This window comes from Oncorhynchus mykiss, chromosome 21 (assembly GCF_057628025.1).
Source record: "Oncorhynchus mykiss isolate SJ-2025 chromosome 21, ASM5762802v1, whole genome shotgun sequence".
In the NCBI taxonomy this organism is placed as follows: Eukaryota; Metazoa; Chordata; class Actinopteri; order Salmoniformes; family Salmonidae; genus Oncorhynchus; species Oncorhynchus mykiss.
This window is the reverse complement of record NC_143042.1, coordinates 52,412,501-52,428,369: the sequence shown is the minus strand read 5'-3', so window position 1 is coordinate 52,428,369 and position 15,869 is coordinate 52,412,501. Positions and strand designations below refer to the sequence as shown.

The 15,869-nt window shown below is 43.7% G+C and overlaps 1 protein-coding gene across 1 annotated transcript in view; it reads left to right on the top strand.

Annotated features, from left to right (window-relative positions):
• adam19a (ADAM metallopeptidase domain 19a) overlaps nucleotides 1–15,869 on the top strand; it is a 220,773-nt gene that overhangs the window by 188,120 nt on the left and 16,784 nt on the right. The window contains exons 10-17 of the mRNA XM_090213379.1: nucleotides 284–450; nucleotides 7,726–7,810; nucleotides 8,749–8,891; nucleotides 9,072–9,249; nucleotides 10,390–10,479; nucleotides 12,154–12,349; nucleotides 15,106–15,214; nucleotides 15,860–15,869. The exon at nucleotides 15,860–15,869 is cut by the window's right edge and continues 195 nt beyond it. Coding sequence (XP_090069505.1) covers nucleotides 284–450; nucleotides 7,726–7,810; nucleotides 8,749–8,891; nucleotides 9,072–9,249; nucleotides 10,390–10,479; nucleotides 12,154–12,349; nucleotides 15,106–15,214; nucleotides 15,860–15,869 — 978 coding nt within the window. The remainder of the gene's footprint in view (nucleotides 1–283; nucleotides 451–7,725; nucleotides 7,811–8,748; nucleotides 8,892–9,071; nucleotides 9,250–10,389; nucleotides 10,480–12,153; nucleotides 12,350–15,105; nucleotides 15,215–15,859) is intronic.

Below are 15,869 nucleotides of genomic sequence, written 5' to 3'. Positions count from 1 at the left end.
ATGCCCTAGTCACAATGAAAAACCAAACATATGTCTCTGTGTGACCCCATTGCCGTGAGTGTTGCCTGTTGCCGTGAGTGTTGCCTGTTGCCGTGAGTGATATTTGTTGCCGTGAGTGATATCTGTTGCCGTGAGTGATATCTGTTGCCGTGAGTAATATCTGTTGCCATGAGTGTTGCCTGTTGCCGTGAGTGATATCTGTTGCCGTGAGTGTTGCCTGTTGCCGTGAGTGTTGCCTGTTGCTGTCAGTGATGCCAGGCGGTTGTGTTGTGTTGTGGTTCAGTTCTACAGGGCTCTGAACATCCGGGTGCCTCTGATTGGTCTGGAGGTATGGAAGGAGAGGGATGAGTGCATCATTACAGAGGAGCCCAACACCACACTCTGGTCCTTCCTACAGTGGAGACAGAAGCTTAAGTCCCGCAAGAAGCACGACAACGCACAGCTACTGACGTTAGTAAAGATCACTAACACACACACACACACACACACACACACTCTTAACCCGACAGCAATTAAAATGATTATTTGTCACATGCGCCGAATACAACAGCCCTTAACCAGCAATGTAGTTTTAAGAAAATAGAGTTAAGAAAATATTCAGTCAATAAAATAAAGTACAAAATAAAATTGAAAAAGTAACACAATGAAATAAGAATAATGAGACTAATACAGGGGGCACCACGGGTCTATGTGCGGGGCTATATACAGGGGGCACCGCGGGTCTATGTGCAGGGCTATATACAGGGGGCACCGCGGGTCTATGTGCAGGGCTATATACAGGGGGCACCACGGGTCTATGTGCAGGGCTATATACAGGGGGCACCACGGGTCTATGTGCAGGGCTATATACAGGGGGCACCGCGGGTCTATGTGCAGGGCTATATACAGGGGGCACCACGGGTCTATGTGCAGGGCTATATACAGGGGGCACCGCGGGTCTATGTGCAGGGCTATATACAGGGGGCACCACGGGTCTATGTGCAGGGCTATATACAGGGGGCACCACGGGTCTATGTGCAGGGCTATATACAGGGGGCACCACGGGTCTATGTGCAGGGCTATATACAGGGGGCACCACGGGTCTATGTGCAGGGCTATATACAGGGGGCACCACGGGTCTATGTGCAGGGCTATATACAGGGGGCACCGCGGGTCTATGTGCAGGGCTATATACAGGGGGCACCGCGGGTCTATGTGCAGGGCTATATACAGGGGGCACCGCGGGTCTATGTGCGGGGCTATATACAGGGGGCACCGCTACTGGGTCTATGTGCAGGGCTGAATACAGGGAGCACCGCTACCGGGTCTATGTGCGGGGCTATATACAGGGGGCACCGCTACCGGGTCTAAGTGTGAGGCTATTTACAGGGGGCACCGCTACCGGGTCTATGTGTGAGGCTATATACAGGGGGCACCGCGGGTCTATGTGCAGGGCTATATACAGGGGGCACCGCGGGTCTATGTGCGGGGCTATATACAGGGGGCACCGCGGGTCTATGTGTGAGGCTATATACAGGGGGCACCGCTACTGGGTCTATGTGCAGGGCTGAATACAGGGAGCACCGCTACCGGGTCTATGTGCGGGGCTATATACAGGGGGCACCGCTACCGGGTCTATGTGTGAGGCTATTTACAGGGGGCACCGCTACCGGGTCTATTTGTGAGGCTATATACAGGGGGCACCGCTACCGGGTCTATGTGCGGGGCTATATACAGGGGGCACCGCTACCGGGTCTATGTGTGAGGCTATATACAGGGGGTACCGCTACCGGGTCTATGTGTGAGGCTATATACAGGGGGCACCGCTACCGGGTCTAGGTGTGAGGGGCTATATACAGGGGGCACCGCGGGTCTATGTGCGGGGCTATATACAGGGGGCACCGCTACCGGGTCTATGTGTTACAGGTTAGTTGAGGTAATTTGTACAGTGGCTTGCGGAACTATTCACCCCCCTTGGCACATTTACTATTTTGTTGCCTTACGACCTGGAATTAAAATAGATTTTTGGTGGGGTTGTATCATTTGATTTACACACCATGCCTACCACTATGAAGATGCAATTGTATTTATTTATTGTGAAATAAACAAAAAATAAGACAAAAAAACAGAAAACTTGAGCGTGCATAACTATTCACCCCCCCACCCTAAGTCAATACTTTGTAGAGCCACCTTTTGCTACAATTACAGCTGCAAGTCTCTTGGGGTATGTCTCTATAAGCTTGGCACATCTAGCCACTGGGATTTTTGCCCATTCTTCAAGGCAAAACTGCTCCAGCTCCTTCAGCGGGTGTAAAGCAATCTTTAAGTCATACCACAGATTCTCAATTGGATTGAGGTATGGGCTTTGACTAGGCCATTCCAAGACATTTAAATGTTTCCTCTTAAACCACTCGAGTGTCGCTTTAGCAGTATGCTTAGGGTCATTGTCCTGCTGCAAGGTGAACCTCCATCCCAGTCTCAAATCTATGGAAGACCGAAACAAGTTTCCCTCAAGAATTTCCCTGTATTTAGTGCCATCCATTATTCCTTCAATTCTGACCAGTTTCCTAGTCCCTGTCGATGGAAAAACATGGTATTCTCGGGGTGATGAGAGGTGTTGGGTTTGCGCCAGACATAGTATTTTCCTTGATGGCCAAAAAGCTACATTTTAGTCTCATCTGACCAGAGTACCTTCTTCCATATGTTTGGGGAGTCTCCCACATGCCTTTTGGCAAACACCAAATGTGTTTGCTTATTTTTTTTTTTTAAGCAATGACTTTTTTTCTGGCCACACTTCCATAAAGCCCAGCTCTGTGGAATGTACTGCTTCAAGTGGTCCTATGGACAGATACTCCAATCTCTGCTGTGTAACTTCGCAGCTCCTTCAGGGTTATCTTTGGTCTCTTTGTTGTCTCTCTGATTAATGCCCTCGTTGCCTGGTCCGTGAGTTTTGGTGGGCGGCCCTCTCTTGACAGGTTTGTTGTGGTGACATATTTTATATAATGTATTTAATGGTGCTCCGTGGGATGTTCAAAGTTTCTGATATTTTTTTATAACTCAACCCTGATCTGTACTTCTCCACAACTTTGTCCTTGACCTGTTTGGAGAGCTCCTTGGTCTTCATGGTGCCGCTTGCTTGGTGGTGCCCCTTGCTTAGAGGTGTTGCAGACTCTGGGGCCTTTCAGAACAGGTGTATAAATACTGGGTGAATTATGGGTGATAAATGCACGCACCACTTTTCACTTTTTTATTTTGTATAATTTTTTGAAACAAGTTCTTTTTTTTCATTTCACTTCACCAATTTGGACTATTTTGTTTATGTCCATTACATGAAATCCAAATAAAAATCCATTTAAATTACAGGTTGTAATGCAACAAAATAGGAAAAACACCAAGGGGGATGAATACTTTTGCAAGGCACTGTACATATAGGGTAAAGTGACCATGCATAGATAACAAACAGCGAGTAGCAGCAGTGTAAATCCCTCCCCCTGCCCAAAATTAGAACATCACAGCTCAGTTAGGTGTAATTAGAACATCACAGCTCAGTTAGGTGTAATTAGAACATCACAGCTCAGTTAGGTGTAATTGGGTGTAATTAGAACATCACAGCTCAGTTAGGTGTAATTAGAACATCGCAGCTCAGTAGGTGTAATTAGAACATCACAGCTCAGTTAGGTGTAATTAGAACATCGCAGCTCAGTTAGGTGTAATTAGAACATAACAGCTCAGTTATGTGTAATTAGAACATCACAGCTGAGTTAAGTGTAATTAGAACATCACAGCTCAGTTAGGTGTAATTAGGTGTAATTAGAACATCACAGCTCAGTTAGGTGTAATTAGAACATCACAGCTCAGTTAGGTGTAATTAGAACATCACAGCTCAGTTAGGTGTAATTAGAACATCACAGCTCAGTTAGGTGTAATTAGAACATCACAGCTCAGTTGGGTGTAATTAGAACATCCCAGCTCAGTTAGGTGTAATTAGGTGTAATTAGAACATCACAGCTCAGTTAGTTGTAAATAGAACATCACAGCTCAGTTAGGTGTAATTAGAACATCCCAGCTCAGTTAGGTGTAATTAGAACATCACAGCTCAGTTAGGTGTAATTAGAACATCACAGCTCAGTTAGGTGTAATTAGAACATCCCAGCTCAGTTAGGTGTAATTAGGTATAATTAGAACATCACAGCTCAGTTAGGTGTAATTAGAACATCACAGCTCAGTTAGGTGTAATTAGAATATCACAGCTCAGTTAGGTGTAATTAGGTGTAATTAGAACATCAAAGCTCAGTTAGGTGTCAATAGAACATCACAGCTCAGTTAGGTGTAATTAGAACATCACAGCTCAGTTAGGTGTAATTAGAACATCCCAGCTCAGTTAGGTGTAATTAGGTATAATTAGAACATCACAGCTCAGTTAGGTGTAATTAGAACATCACAGCTCAGTTAGGTGTAATTAGAACATCACAGCTCAGTTAGGTGTAATTAGAACATCCCAGCTCAGTTAGGTGTAATTAGGTGTAATTAGAACATCAAAGCTCAGTTAGGTGTAAATAGAACATCACAGCTCAGTTAGGTGTAATTAGAACATCCCAGCTCAGTTAGGTGTAATTAGAACATCACAGCTCAGTTAGGTGTAATTAGGTATAATTAGAACATCACAGCTCAGTTAGGTGTAATTAGGTGTAATTAGGTGTAATTAGAACACCGCAGCTCAGATAGGTGTAATTAGAACATAACAGCTCAGTTAGGTGTAATTAGAACATCACAGCTCAGTTAGGTGTAATTGGAACATCACAGCTCAGTTAGGTGTAATTAGAACATCACAGCTCAGTTATGTGTAATTAGGTGTAATTAGGTGTAATTAGGTGTAATTAGAACATCACAGCTCAGTTAGGTGTAATTAGAACATCACAGCTCAGTTAGGTGTAATTGGAACATCGCAGCTCAGTTAGGTGTAATTAGAACATCACAGCTCAGTTAGGTGTAATTAGAACATCACAGCTCAGTTAGGTGTAAATAGAACATCACAGCTCAGTTAGGTGTAATTAGAACATCCCAGCTCAGTTAGGTGTAATTAGAACATCACAGCTCAGTTAGGTGTAATTAGAACATCACAGCTCAGATAGGTGTAATTAGAACATCACAGCTCAGTTAGGTGTAATTAGAACATCACAGCTCAGTTATGTGTAATTAGGTGTAATTAGGTGTAATTAGGTGTAATTAGAACATCACAGCTCAGATAGGTGTAATTAGGTGTAATTGGAACATAACAGCTCAGTTAGGTGTAATTAGAACATCACAGCTCAGTTAGGTGTAATTGGAACATCACAGCTCAGTTAGGTGTAATTAGAACATCGCAGCTCAGTTAGGTGTAATTAGAACATCACAGCTCAGTTAGGTGTAATTAGAACATCACAGCTCAGTTAGGTGTAATTAGAACATCGCAGCTCAGTTAGGTGTAATTAGGTGTAATTAGAACATCACAGCTCAGTTAGGTGTAATTAGGTGTAATTAGAACATCACAGCTCAGTTAGGTGTAATTAGGTGTAATTAGAACATTACAGCTCAGTTAGATGTAATTAGGTGTAAGTATGTGTAATTAGAACATCACAGCTCAGTTTGGTGTAATTAGAACATCACAGCTCAGTTAGGTGTAATTAGGTGTAATTAGAGCATCGCAGCTCAGTTAGGTGTAATTAGGTGTAATTAGAACATAACAGCTCAGATAGGTGTAATTAGGTGTAATTAGAACATCACAGCTCAGTTAGGTGTAATTAGAACATCACAGCTCAGTTAGGTGTAATTAGAACATCACAGCTCAGTTAGGTGTAATTAGGTGTAATTAGAACATCACAGCTCAGATAGGTGTAATTAGGTGTAATTAGAACATCACAGCTCAGTTAGGTGTAATTAGAACATCACAGCTCAGTTAGGTGTAATTAGAACATCACAGCTCAGTTTGGTGTAATTAGAACATCACAGCTCAGTTAGCTGTAATTAGAACATCACAGCTCAGTTAGGTGTAATTAGAACATCACAGCTCAGTTAGGTGTAATTAGGTGTAATTAGAACATCACAGCTCAGTTAGGTGTAATTAGGTGTAATTATGTGTAATTAGAACATCACAGCTCAGTTAGGTGTAATTAGAACATCACAGCTCAGTTAGGTGTAATTAGAACATCGCAGCTCAGTTAGGTGTAATTAGAACATCACAGCTCAGTTAGGTGTAATTAGAACATCACAGCTCAGTTAGGTGTAATTAGAACATCACAGCTCAGTTAGGTGTAATTAGGTGTAATTAGAACATCACAGCTCAGTTAGGTGTAATTAGGTGTAATTAGAACTTTACAGCTCAGTTAGATGTAATTAGGTGTAAGTATGTGTAATTAGAACATCACAGGTCAGTTAGGTGTAATTAGAACATCACAGCTCAGTTAGGTGTAATTAGGTGTAATTAGAACATCACAGCTCAGATAGGTGTAATTAGGTGTAATTAGAACATCACAGCTCAGTTAGATGTAATTAGAACATCATACCCCAGTTAGGTGTAATTAGAACATCACAGCTCAGTTAGGTGTAATTAGAACATCACACCCCAGTTAGGTGTAATTAGAATATCACAGCTCAGTTAGGTGTAATTAGAACATCACAGCTCAGTTAGGTGTAATTAGAACATCACACCCCAGTTAGGTGTAATTAGAATATCACAGCTCAGTTAGGTGTAATTAGAACATCACAGCTCAGTTAGGTGTAATTAGAACATCACAGCTCAGTTAGGTGTAATTAGAACATCACAGATCAGTTAGGTGTAATTAGAACATCACAGCTCAGTTAGGTGTAATTAGAACATCACAGCTCAGGTAGGTGTAATTAGAACATCACAGCTCAGTTAGGTGTAATTAGGTGTAATTAGAACATCACAGATCAGTTAGGTGTAATTAGAACATCACAGCTCAGTTAGGTGTAATTAGAACATCACAGCTCAGTTAGGTGTAATTAGAACATCACAGCTCAGTTAGGTGTAATTAGGTGTAATTAGAACATCACAGCTCAGATAGGTGTAATTAGGTGTAATTAGAACATCACAGCTCAGTTAGGTGTAATTAGAACATCACAGCTCAGTTAGGTGTAATTAGAACATCTCAGCTCAGTTAGGTGTAATTAGAACATCACAGCTCAGTTAGGTGTAATTAGAACATCACAGCTCAGTGAGTCTGCCAAATACACGCATACACACACACACACACACACACACACACACACACACACACACACACACACACACACACACACACACACACACGGCACAGCTTGACTGCCAAACACATACACACACACACACACACACACACACACACACACACACACACATGGCACAGCTTGACTGCCAAACACACAGTCATCCGTAAACAGTAAATTGGAGGCCTCTTCGCTGGAGGTAATTAGTTTCCAGATAGCACCTGGCTAGTGGTTCTAATTTTAAGGAGCAGCTTTTTTGATTTGTTTCGGGAATCTTAAGTGACAACAAGCTCCGAGAGACGTCATTGCATAGCCCCCCTGAGGCGCTCTGAGAAAGGTCTCAGGAAAGGATGTCATCCTTCCACTACTAGACTGTTCTCTGTAATTAAAGTGCATCGTCCCAGATCCCTCCGTGCCCGAGCGCGTCCATACTGAACTGAGAGAGAGAGAGTAAAAAAATGAAGGTGAAGTGATTTTTTTTTCTTCATTTCCCGCTGACAGGGGAGTGATATTTAAAGGGACCACCATAGGGATGGCACCGCTGGAGGGGATGTGTAGTCTGGAGAACTCTGGAGGCATTAATGTGGTGAGTTGGGTAGCTAGGATGGAGGATAAATGTGTGTGTGTGTGTCGTGTGTGCGTGTGTATGGCTCCTCACATTATGTATAGTGTGTGTGTGTGTGTGTGGTGTGTGTGTGTGTGGTGTGTGTGTGTGTGTCTCCATACCTGTGTGTTTCTGTGGGCCAGAGAAATCGATAGCTCTTCCACACTTGATTAGCCTCTAATAGGCTCTACTGGTTCAGTTCTCCGAGGTAGTGGAGGATAGTGTGATCCTAACATGACAGCAGGTATATATATATCCACGATTTCCACGATATATATATATATATCCACGACCCACCTAGACACAACAGCACTGAGAAATGGAAAAGTTTAGACTGGTTCCTTGTGATGTCCCACTCTGACGTCCTCTCAATGCAGTTTCAATTTAAAAAGTTTACTAAGGTAAGGGGTCAGGTTAGGGTTATGGTTATGGGTTATGGGTTAGGGGTTAAGGGTTAGAGTTTACGGGGGTATGGACGTCCCAAGGAATCCCGGATAGCCACTTGCCAAAGAGAAAAGGCATGGGAGAGGTCTTGGTTTGTGGGGTGTCAGGAGCAGCGTGACCTCAATGGAATAGGTCATCCTAGTTCTTTGACACAGACCGACCCCCCCCTAAATTAGTGATTAGCATTCTCTGCCGTTCAGCTGAACTCTGAATAGTTTTACATTTCCCTCGTTGTACAACAGTTTATCACCAACCACGTGACATCAGACAGTAGACCAGGTAGAACAAGCATGTGCGGGGTTATATACAGGGGGCACCGCGGGTCTATGTGTTGGCCCGTTTCAGTGAATTGTAAGATGGTCTGAAAGCGAAAGATTTGTGAAATCTTTTTAAAGCTGTTAAATTGAGACTAGGTGTTTTTGCTGTTAATGCTTAATCCCATACAAATGAGTCCTTTTGCTAATGTGGTCCCTCAGGACCATTCGGATTTACCCATCGGAGCTGCCGCCACCATGGCCCATGAAATCGGACATAATTTTGGGATGAGCCACGACCACGAGGGCTGCTGTGTGGAGGCGACTGCGGAGCAAGGGGGCTGCGTGATGGCTGCTGCCACCGGGTAAGAATGAACAGGTTTTTAGATCCAACATGGCTACCAGAGATCCAAAATGGTCACCTAGACATCCAAGATGGCCGCCGCTCTAAAGAACACACTCTGAAACTGAACATGATGGCAACTGTTCACAATGGTGTTCTGCATTGTGGATCTTTGTAATGTTTGCTTTCTTTTCGCCAACAGGCATCCATTTCCCCGGGTGTTCAGCCGCTGCAGTAAGCTGGACCTGGACAACTACTTCCAGAAGGGAGGGGGGATGTGCCTCTTCAACATGCCCGACATGAAGGACCTGGTCGGGGGCAAGAGGTGTGGCAACGGCTTTGTGGAGGACGGAGAAGAGTGCGACTGCGGAGAGCCAGAGGTGAGACAAGCCTGCCGCTCTATTAGCCGTTAGGATCCCTCACCTCAGACACGCCGAGCGACTTAGCGTATCGTCGCTTGTGTTTGATATTGTGTCTGTCAATCGTCCAGAATCCTTTGAGTCGGTAAAACAATTGTTTTATTTTTTTTAGAGATGTTTAAAAAGTTTTCTAGAGACTTTGAATTGTTGTTTTTACTTTTATGGAATTACAGTTAAGTAAGTAAAACCTCTGGCTTAATTTGTGAGGAAGTGTGAATTGAAAACAGGGAGAGGTTAATTTCTAGCTGACAGAAATGCTGATGATGTGGAGGCTGTTTTGACTTAAATCACAACTGGCAGTGAGTCGGCGTCGGCAGACACCGCAGCCGTCTGACAAGAAGCCACCTGTTTTGACACGGCACCAGAATGCTCGCTTCATGGTGTCGTCTTTTAGTATCCTGTCGCTTCAGAAGAATTGACGTTATTACGCATTGCCACACACGCAGACAAACGTATGTGTGCTTGGCAAAAAAAACAACTGTTTTTATTTCCAACCTTGTCAATCATATCCCAACTTTCCCATTTCTCAGCTCTTCCAAGGAACTTTTTAAAAATTATTTTGCTATGGAAAGTACGCTATGAAAACTGTCTAGTACTGGAAGTCACCTTGACGCATTCTAACTCGAACACTGATTTACTCTAAACACCACAGGGGGTCTGTCTGGGAGGTTGATGTAGTGTTTATTTTCCTCTGTGTAGTCTCTCTCTCTCTCTCTCTCTCTCTCCCTGATCCATTCTCTCCCTGCGGTATAATTGCCGTTTCTCATCCTTCAACTCCCACGTCGAGTTTAGAATATCTGTGGCTCGACGGCGGTAGGGAACGCCATGGCAACGGGGAAGAGATGTCATTTTCATCTCTGTGTGACAGCGTTCTGTGCGGTTGGATGTCTTTTTCCACTTCCTCCATCTCCAAAACTTTGACGTGTCGATCAGTGCTGTCACCCCAACGCCACAACTGGAGACAGAGTCAAAGAGCAGAGGAGTTGGGATGTGAACCGAATGTGTGTGTTTGTGCGGGCACAAGGTCGTGCCTCATTGATTTGGCTAAACGTGGTAACTGTGTGTGTGTGTGTGTGTGTGTGTGTGTATTTTTATCTATAGGAGTGCAGTAATGACTGCTGCAACGCCAACAACTGCAGTCTGAAGGCAGAGGCTCAGTGCGCCCACGGGGTGTGTTGCGAGGGCTGTAAGGTATGAAACACACACACACACAAGGGCTGTAAGGTATGAAACACACACACACACGAGGGCTGTAAGGTATGAAACACACACATGGGCGGATGTCATCTCACTTAAAGCACTTAAAATATCCTCTACTTCTCCTGTCTGATCAATAACCTCTCTGATCAATAACCTCTACTTCTCCTGTCTGATCAATATCCTCTACTTCTCCTGTCTGATCAATAACTCTACTTCTCCTGTCTGATCAATAACCTCTCTGATCAATAACTTCTACTTCTCCTGTCCGATCAATAACCTCTACTTCACCTCTCTGATCAATAACCTCTACTTCTCCTCTCTGATCAATAACCTCTACTTCTTCTGTCTGATCAATAACCTCTAATTCGCCTGTCTGATCAATAACCTCTACTTATCATGTCTGATCAATAACCTCTACTTCTCCTATCTGATCAATAACCTCTACATCTCCTGTCTGATCAATAACCTCTCTGATCAATAACCTGTGCTTCTTCTGTCTGATCAATAACCTCTACATCTCCTGTCTGATCAATAACCTCTCTGATCAATAACCTCTACTTCTCCTCTCTGATCAATAACCTCTCTGATCAATAACTTCTACTTCTCCTGTCCGATCAATAACCTCTACTTCTCCTCTCTGATCAATAACCTCTACTTCTTCTGTCTGATCAATAACCTCTACTTCTCCTATCTGATCAATAACCTCTACATCTCCTGTCTGATCAATAACCTCTCTGATCAATAACCTATACTTCTCCTCTCTGATCAATAACCTCTACTTCTTCTGTCTGATCAATAACCTCAACTTCTTCTGTCTGATCAATAACCTCTAATTCTCCTGTCTGATCAAAAACCTCTACTTCACCTGTCTGATCAATAACCTCTACTTCTCCTCTCTGATCAATAACCTTTACTTCTCCTGTCTGATCAATAACCTCTCTGATCAATAACCTCTACTTCTCCTCTCTGATCAATAACCTCTACTTCTTCTGTCTGATCAAAAACCTCTAATTCTCCTGTCTGATCAATAACCTCTACTTCTCCTGTCTGATCAATAAACTCTACTTCTTCTTTCTGATCAATAACCTCTACTTCTCCTATCTGATAAATAACCTATACTTCTCCTGTCTGATCAATAACCTCTACTTAATCTGTCTTATCAATAACCTCTACTTCACCTGTCTGATCAATAACCTCTACTTCACCTGTCTGATCAATAACCTCTCTGATCAATAACCCCTACTTCTCCTCTCTGATCAATAACCTCTACTTCACCTGTCTGATCAATAACCCCTACTTCTGTCTGATCAATAACCTCTACTTCTCCTCTCTGATCAATAATATATACTTCTCCTCTCTTATCAATATGCTCTCTGATCAATAATTATGTATCGTCTCAAGTTTAAACTTTCCTGTTTTTTGTTTCATGTTAATGAGGATTACAACTTCTTCTGTGAGTCTTTTAAAAGTAGAACAAAGCTTTTTTTCTATCTCCTTAGGATGGTCATAACCCTTATCTCTATGTATTTATGTGATTGAATAATTTATTTAAATCCCTCTGTAGTTAATCATGTACTGAATGGTCTTTAAAGCAAGTACGTCATACTGAATCCCCCCCCCCCCCCCCCCCTCCTCTCTCCTTGGTTTTGCCCTCCTCTCCCCCAGCTGAAGCAGGCAGGTACCATGTGTCGTGGTCCTGCGGGAGCGTGCGACCTGCCAGAGTACTGCACTGGTGGCTCTCCCTACTGCCCGTCCAACGTTTATCTGCTGGATGGATCCTCCTGCCAGTATGGTCACGCCTACTGCTACAACGGCATGTGTCTGACCCACGAACAGCAGTGTCTGCAGCTGTGGGGTTACGGTAGGGATGTACGGCCTCTATATAACCATGTAAACACACTGGTACTTTACACACCACGGTAGGGATGTACGGCCTCTATATAACCATGTAAACATACTGGTACTTTACACACCACGGTAGGGATGTACGGCCTCTATATAACCATGTAGACATACTGGTACGTTACACACCAGAATAGAGACGGCCCTCTTTTACACTGCACACATAAGCATAGTAATAAAATAGGAGGTTTTTGCAGATGCTTTCATCCAAGACGATATACAGTCATGGCTGGGTATGGGAGCTCCCGGGAATACGAACCCACTAGCTTGGCGTTGCAAGTGCCACGCTCTGCCGCGCTCTGCCAACCCGAGCTACAGGGATATATTGGAACTTGGACAGTTGTACCATCCAATCAGAAACCTCAGTATTATCTCGTTAACGGTTGGTACTCGGCTAACTAATTTCACAATGAATTACTTTGGTCGTGAAATTGGCACTTCTGCTCGTGAAATATAGTACTGCGCCCTTCTTAGCCTGTAGCCTATACACCCACTGCATTAGCACGCACACACACACACACACACACACACACACACACACACACACACACACACACACACACACACACTGCATTACCACACACACACACACTGCATTACCACACACACACACACACACACACACACACACACACACACACACACACACACACACACACACACACACACACACACACACACACACACACACACACACACACGCACACACTGCATTACCACACACACACACACACTGCATTACCACACACACACACACACACACACACTGCATTACCACACACACACACACACACACTGCATTACCACACACACACACACACACACACTGCATTACCACACACACACACACACACACACACACACACACACACACTGCATTACCACACACACACACACACACACACACACACACACACACACACACACACACACACACTGCATTACCACACACACACACACACACACACACACACACACACACTGCATTACCACACACACACACACACACACACACACACACTGCATTAGCACGCACACACACACACACATGCACACACACCCACTGCACTACCACACACATACCCATCCTCTGTTTCTGTACACACAGACCTAGAGAGTATCACAGACCTAGAGAGTTCACACAGACCTAGAGAGTACCACAGACCTAGAGAGTACCACAGACCTAGAGAGTACCACAGACCTAGAGAGTACACACAGACCAAGAGAGTACCACATACCTAGAGAGTACCACAGACCTAGAGAGTACCACAGACCTAGAGAGTACCACAGACCTAGAGAGTACACACAGACCTAGAGAGTACCACAGACCTAGAGAGTACACACAGACCTAGAGAGTACCACAGACCTAGAGAGTACCACAGACCTAGAGAGTACCACAGACCTAGAGAGTACCACAGATCTAGAGAGTACACACATACCTAGAGAGTACACACAGACCTAGAGAGTACACACAGACCTAAAGAGTACCACATACCTAGAGAGTACACACAGACCTAGAGAGTACACACAGACCTAGAGAGTACCACAGACCTAGAGAGTACACACAGACCTAGAGAGTACACACAGACCTAGAGAGTACCACAGACCTAGAGAGTACACACAGACCTAGAGAGTACCACAGACCTAGAGAGTACACACAGACCTAGAGAGTACACACAGACCTAGAGAGTACCACAGACCTAGAGAGTACACACAGACCTAGAGAGTACCACAGACCTAGAGAGTACCACAGACCTAGAGAGTACACACAGACCTAGAGAGTACACACAGACCTAGAGAGTACACACAGACCTATAGAGTACCACAGACCTAGAGAGTACCACAGACCTAGAGAGTACCACAGACCTAGAGAGTACACACAGACCTAGAGAGTACACACAGACCTAGAGAGTACACACAGACCTAGAGAGTACCTGGAGAGCTTTTGTCACGTACCATAGTTACGTTTTAGCATTTAGAGACTCCAGATAGTCATTAGAATATCCACCTTTTTAAACAGTATTAACATAATTGATGATAAGGACCTCAACCTTTCTCTCTCTCTCTCTCTCTCTCTCTCTCCATCTGCATCATGGGTAGTGATGTATCTATCGGCTTTCCTCCTCACGTACAGAACGCAGATCACCATGACGATCTACACCTTTAAACCACATTGGCATAGAACGTTGGGTAACATGTATTACAGCATTAGTCATCCATCACAGTTCAAAGCTTTATAAAAAGGATTATTTACCTAAAACCTATTTGAGTATTTTCTTCCTTAGTCCACTGTTAATAGGGATTCCCAAAACAGTGTGCATGTCAGTAGTCAGTAATATAGTAGTAATAATAATAATGATAATAATAATAATATAGAGCACTTTTCAGTAACAAATATAAAATGTGATGAAGATGCGTTTTTAAAAAGTTCTCTCTTCTTTTTTTTTCAGAATATTATTTTCGGACATAACAAAATCAAAAGAAAAATTGTTTATTTTATCCTTTAAAAAAAAATATATATCTATATATATTCTGTCTGTCGTTCTTAGAGGTGCAAACATCATGGTGACTCAAGTATCTCAAACGGTTTGCTCCTTGAAAGTGACTGTAAGCACCCCTGTATGGGGTGGGTAATGGCTTTTCTCATGAGTGAGTGGTTGCTATAGTAACTTTTATTTTACACTATGGATTTATTTATTTTGTTGTGTGTCCCAGGTGCCCGGCCAGCGCACGACGCCTGCTTTCAAGACGTCAACGCAGCAGGGAACGCGTTTGGAAACTGTGGGAAGGACGGTCAGGGAAACTACATGAAGTGCGAAAAAAGGTTTGAGTTGGAAACAATGTCCTCTTGTAAACCTACAATAACGCGGCATAGTAGTTCCAATTCAACTACAATATAACTACATTACCTGTTCATAGTTATAAAGATATTATAGCATAGACTGGTGGTGGTCACACCTGATCCTGGAGTTAAATCAGGTGTGTTTTTGATTTTTAACATGCCCTCATCCAATTAAGACGTTTAGATAAAGTACGAGGCTTAGTCATTTACATCCACAAAGCCATTAATCGTACTGTCATCTTCTTCTTGTCTTTGTTTCCCCGCGGATGCATTGTTGTGTGTGTGCCTATGCGTCTGTCTGTCTGTCTGTCTGTCTGTCTGTCTGTCTGTGTACTGTACCTGTCTGTCTGTCTGTCTGTCTGTGTGTCTGTCTGTCTGTGTGTCTGTCTGTCTGTCTGTCTGTCTGTCTGTGTACCTTACCTGTCTGTCTGTCTCTGTCTGTCTGTCTGTCTGTCTGTCTGTCTGTCTGTCTGTCTGTCTGTCTGTCTGTCTGTCTGTCTGTCTGTCTGTGTACTGTACCTGTCTGTCTGTCTGTGTGTGTACTGTACCTGTCTGTCTGTCTGTCTGTGTGTCTGCGTCTCGCGTGTGTCCGTCATTCGATCATGTGCGCTGTGCGTCGATCCCCAGCGACGCCAAG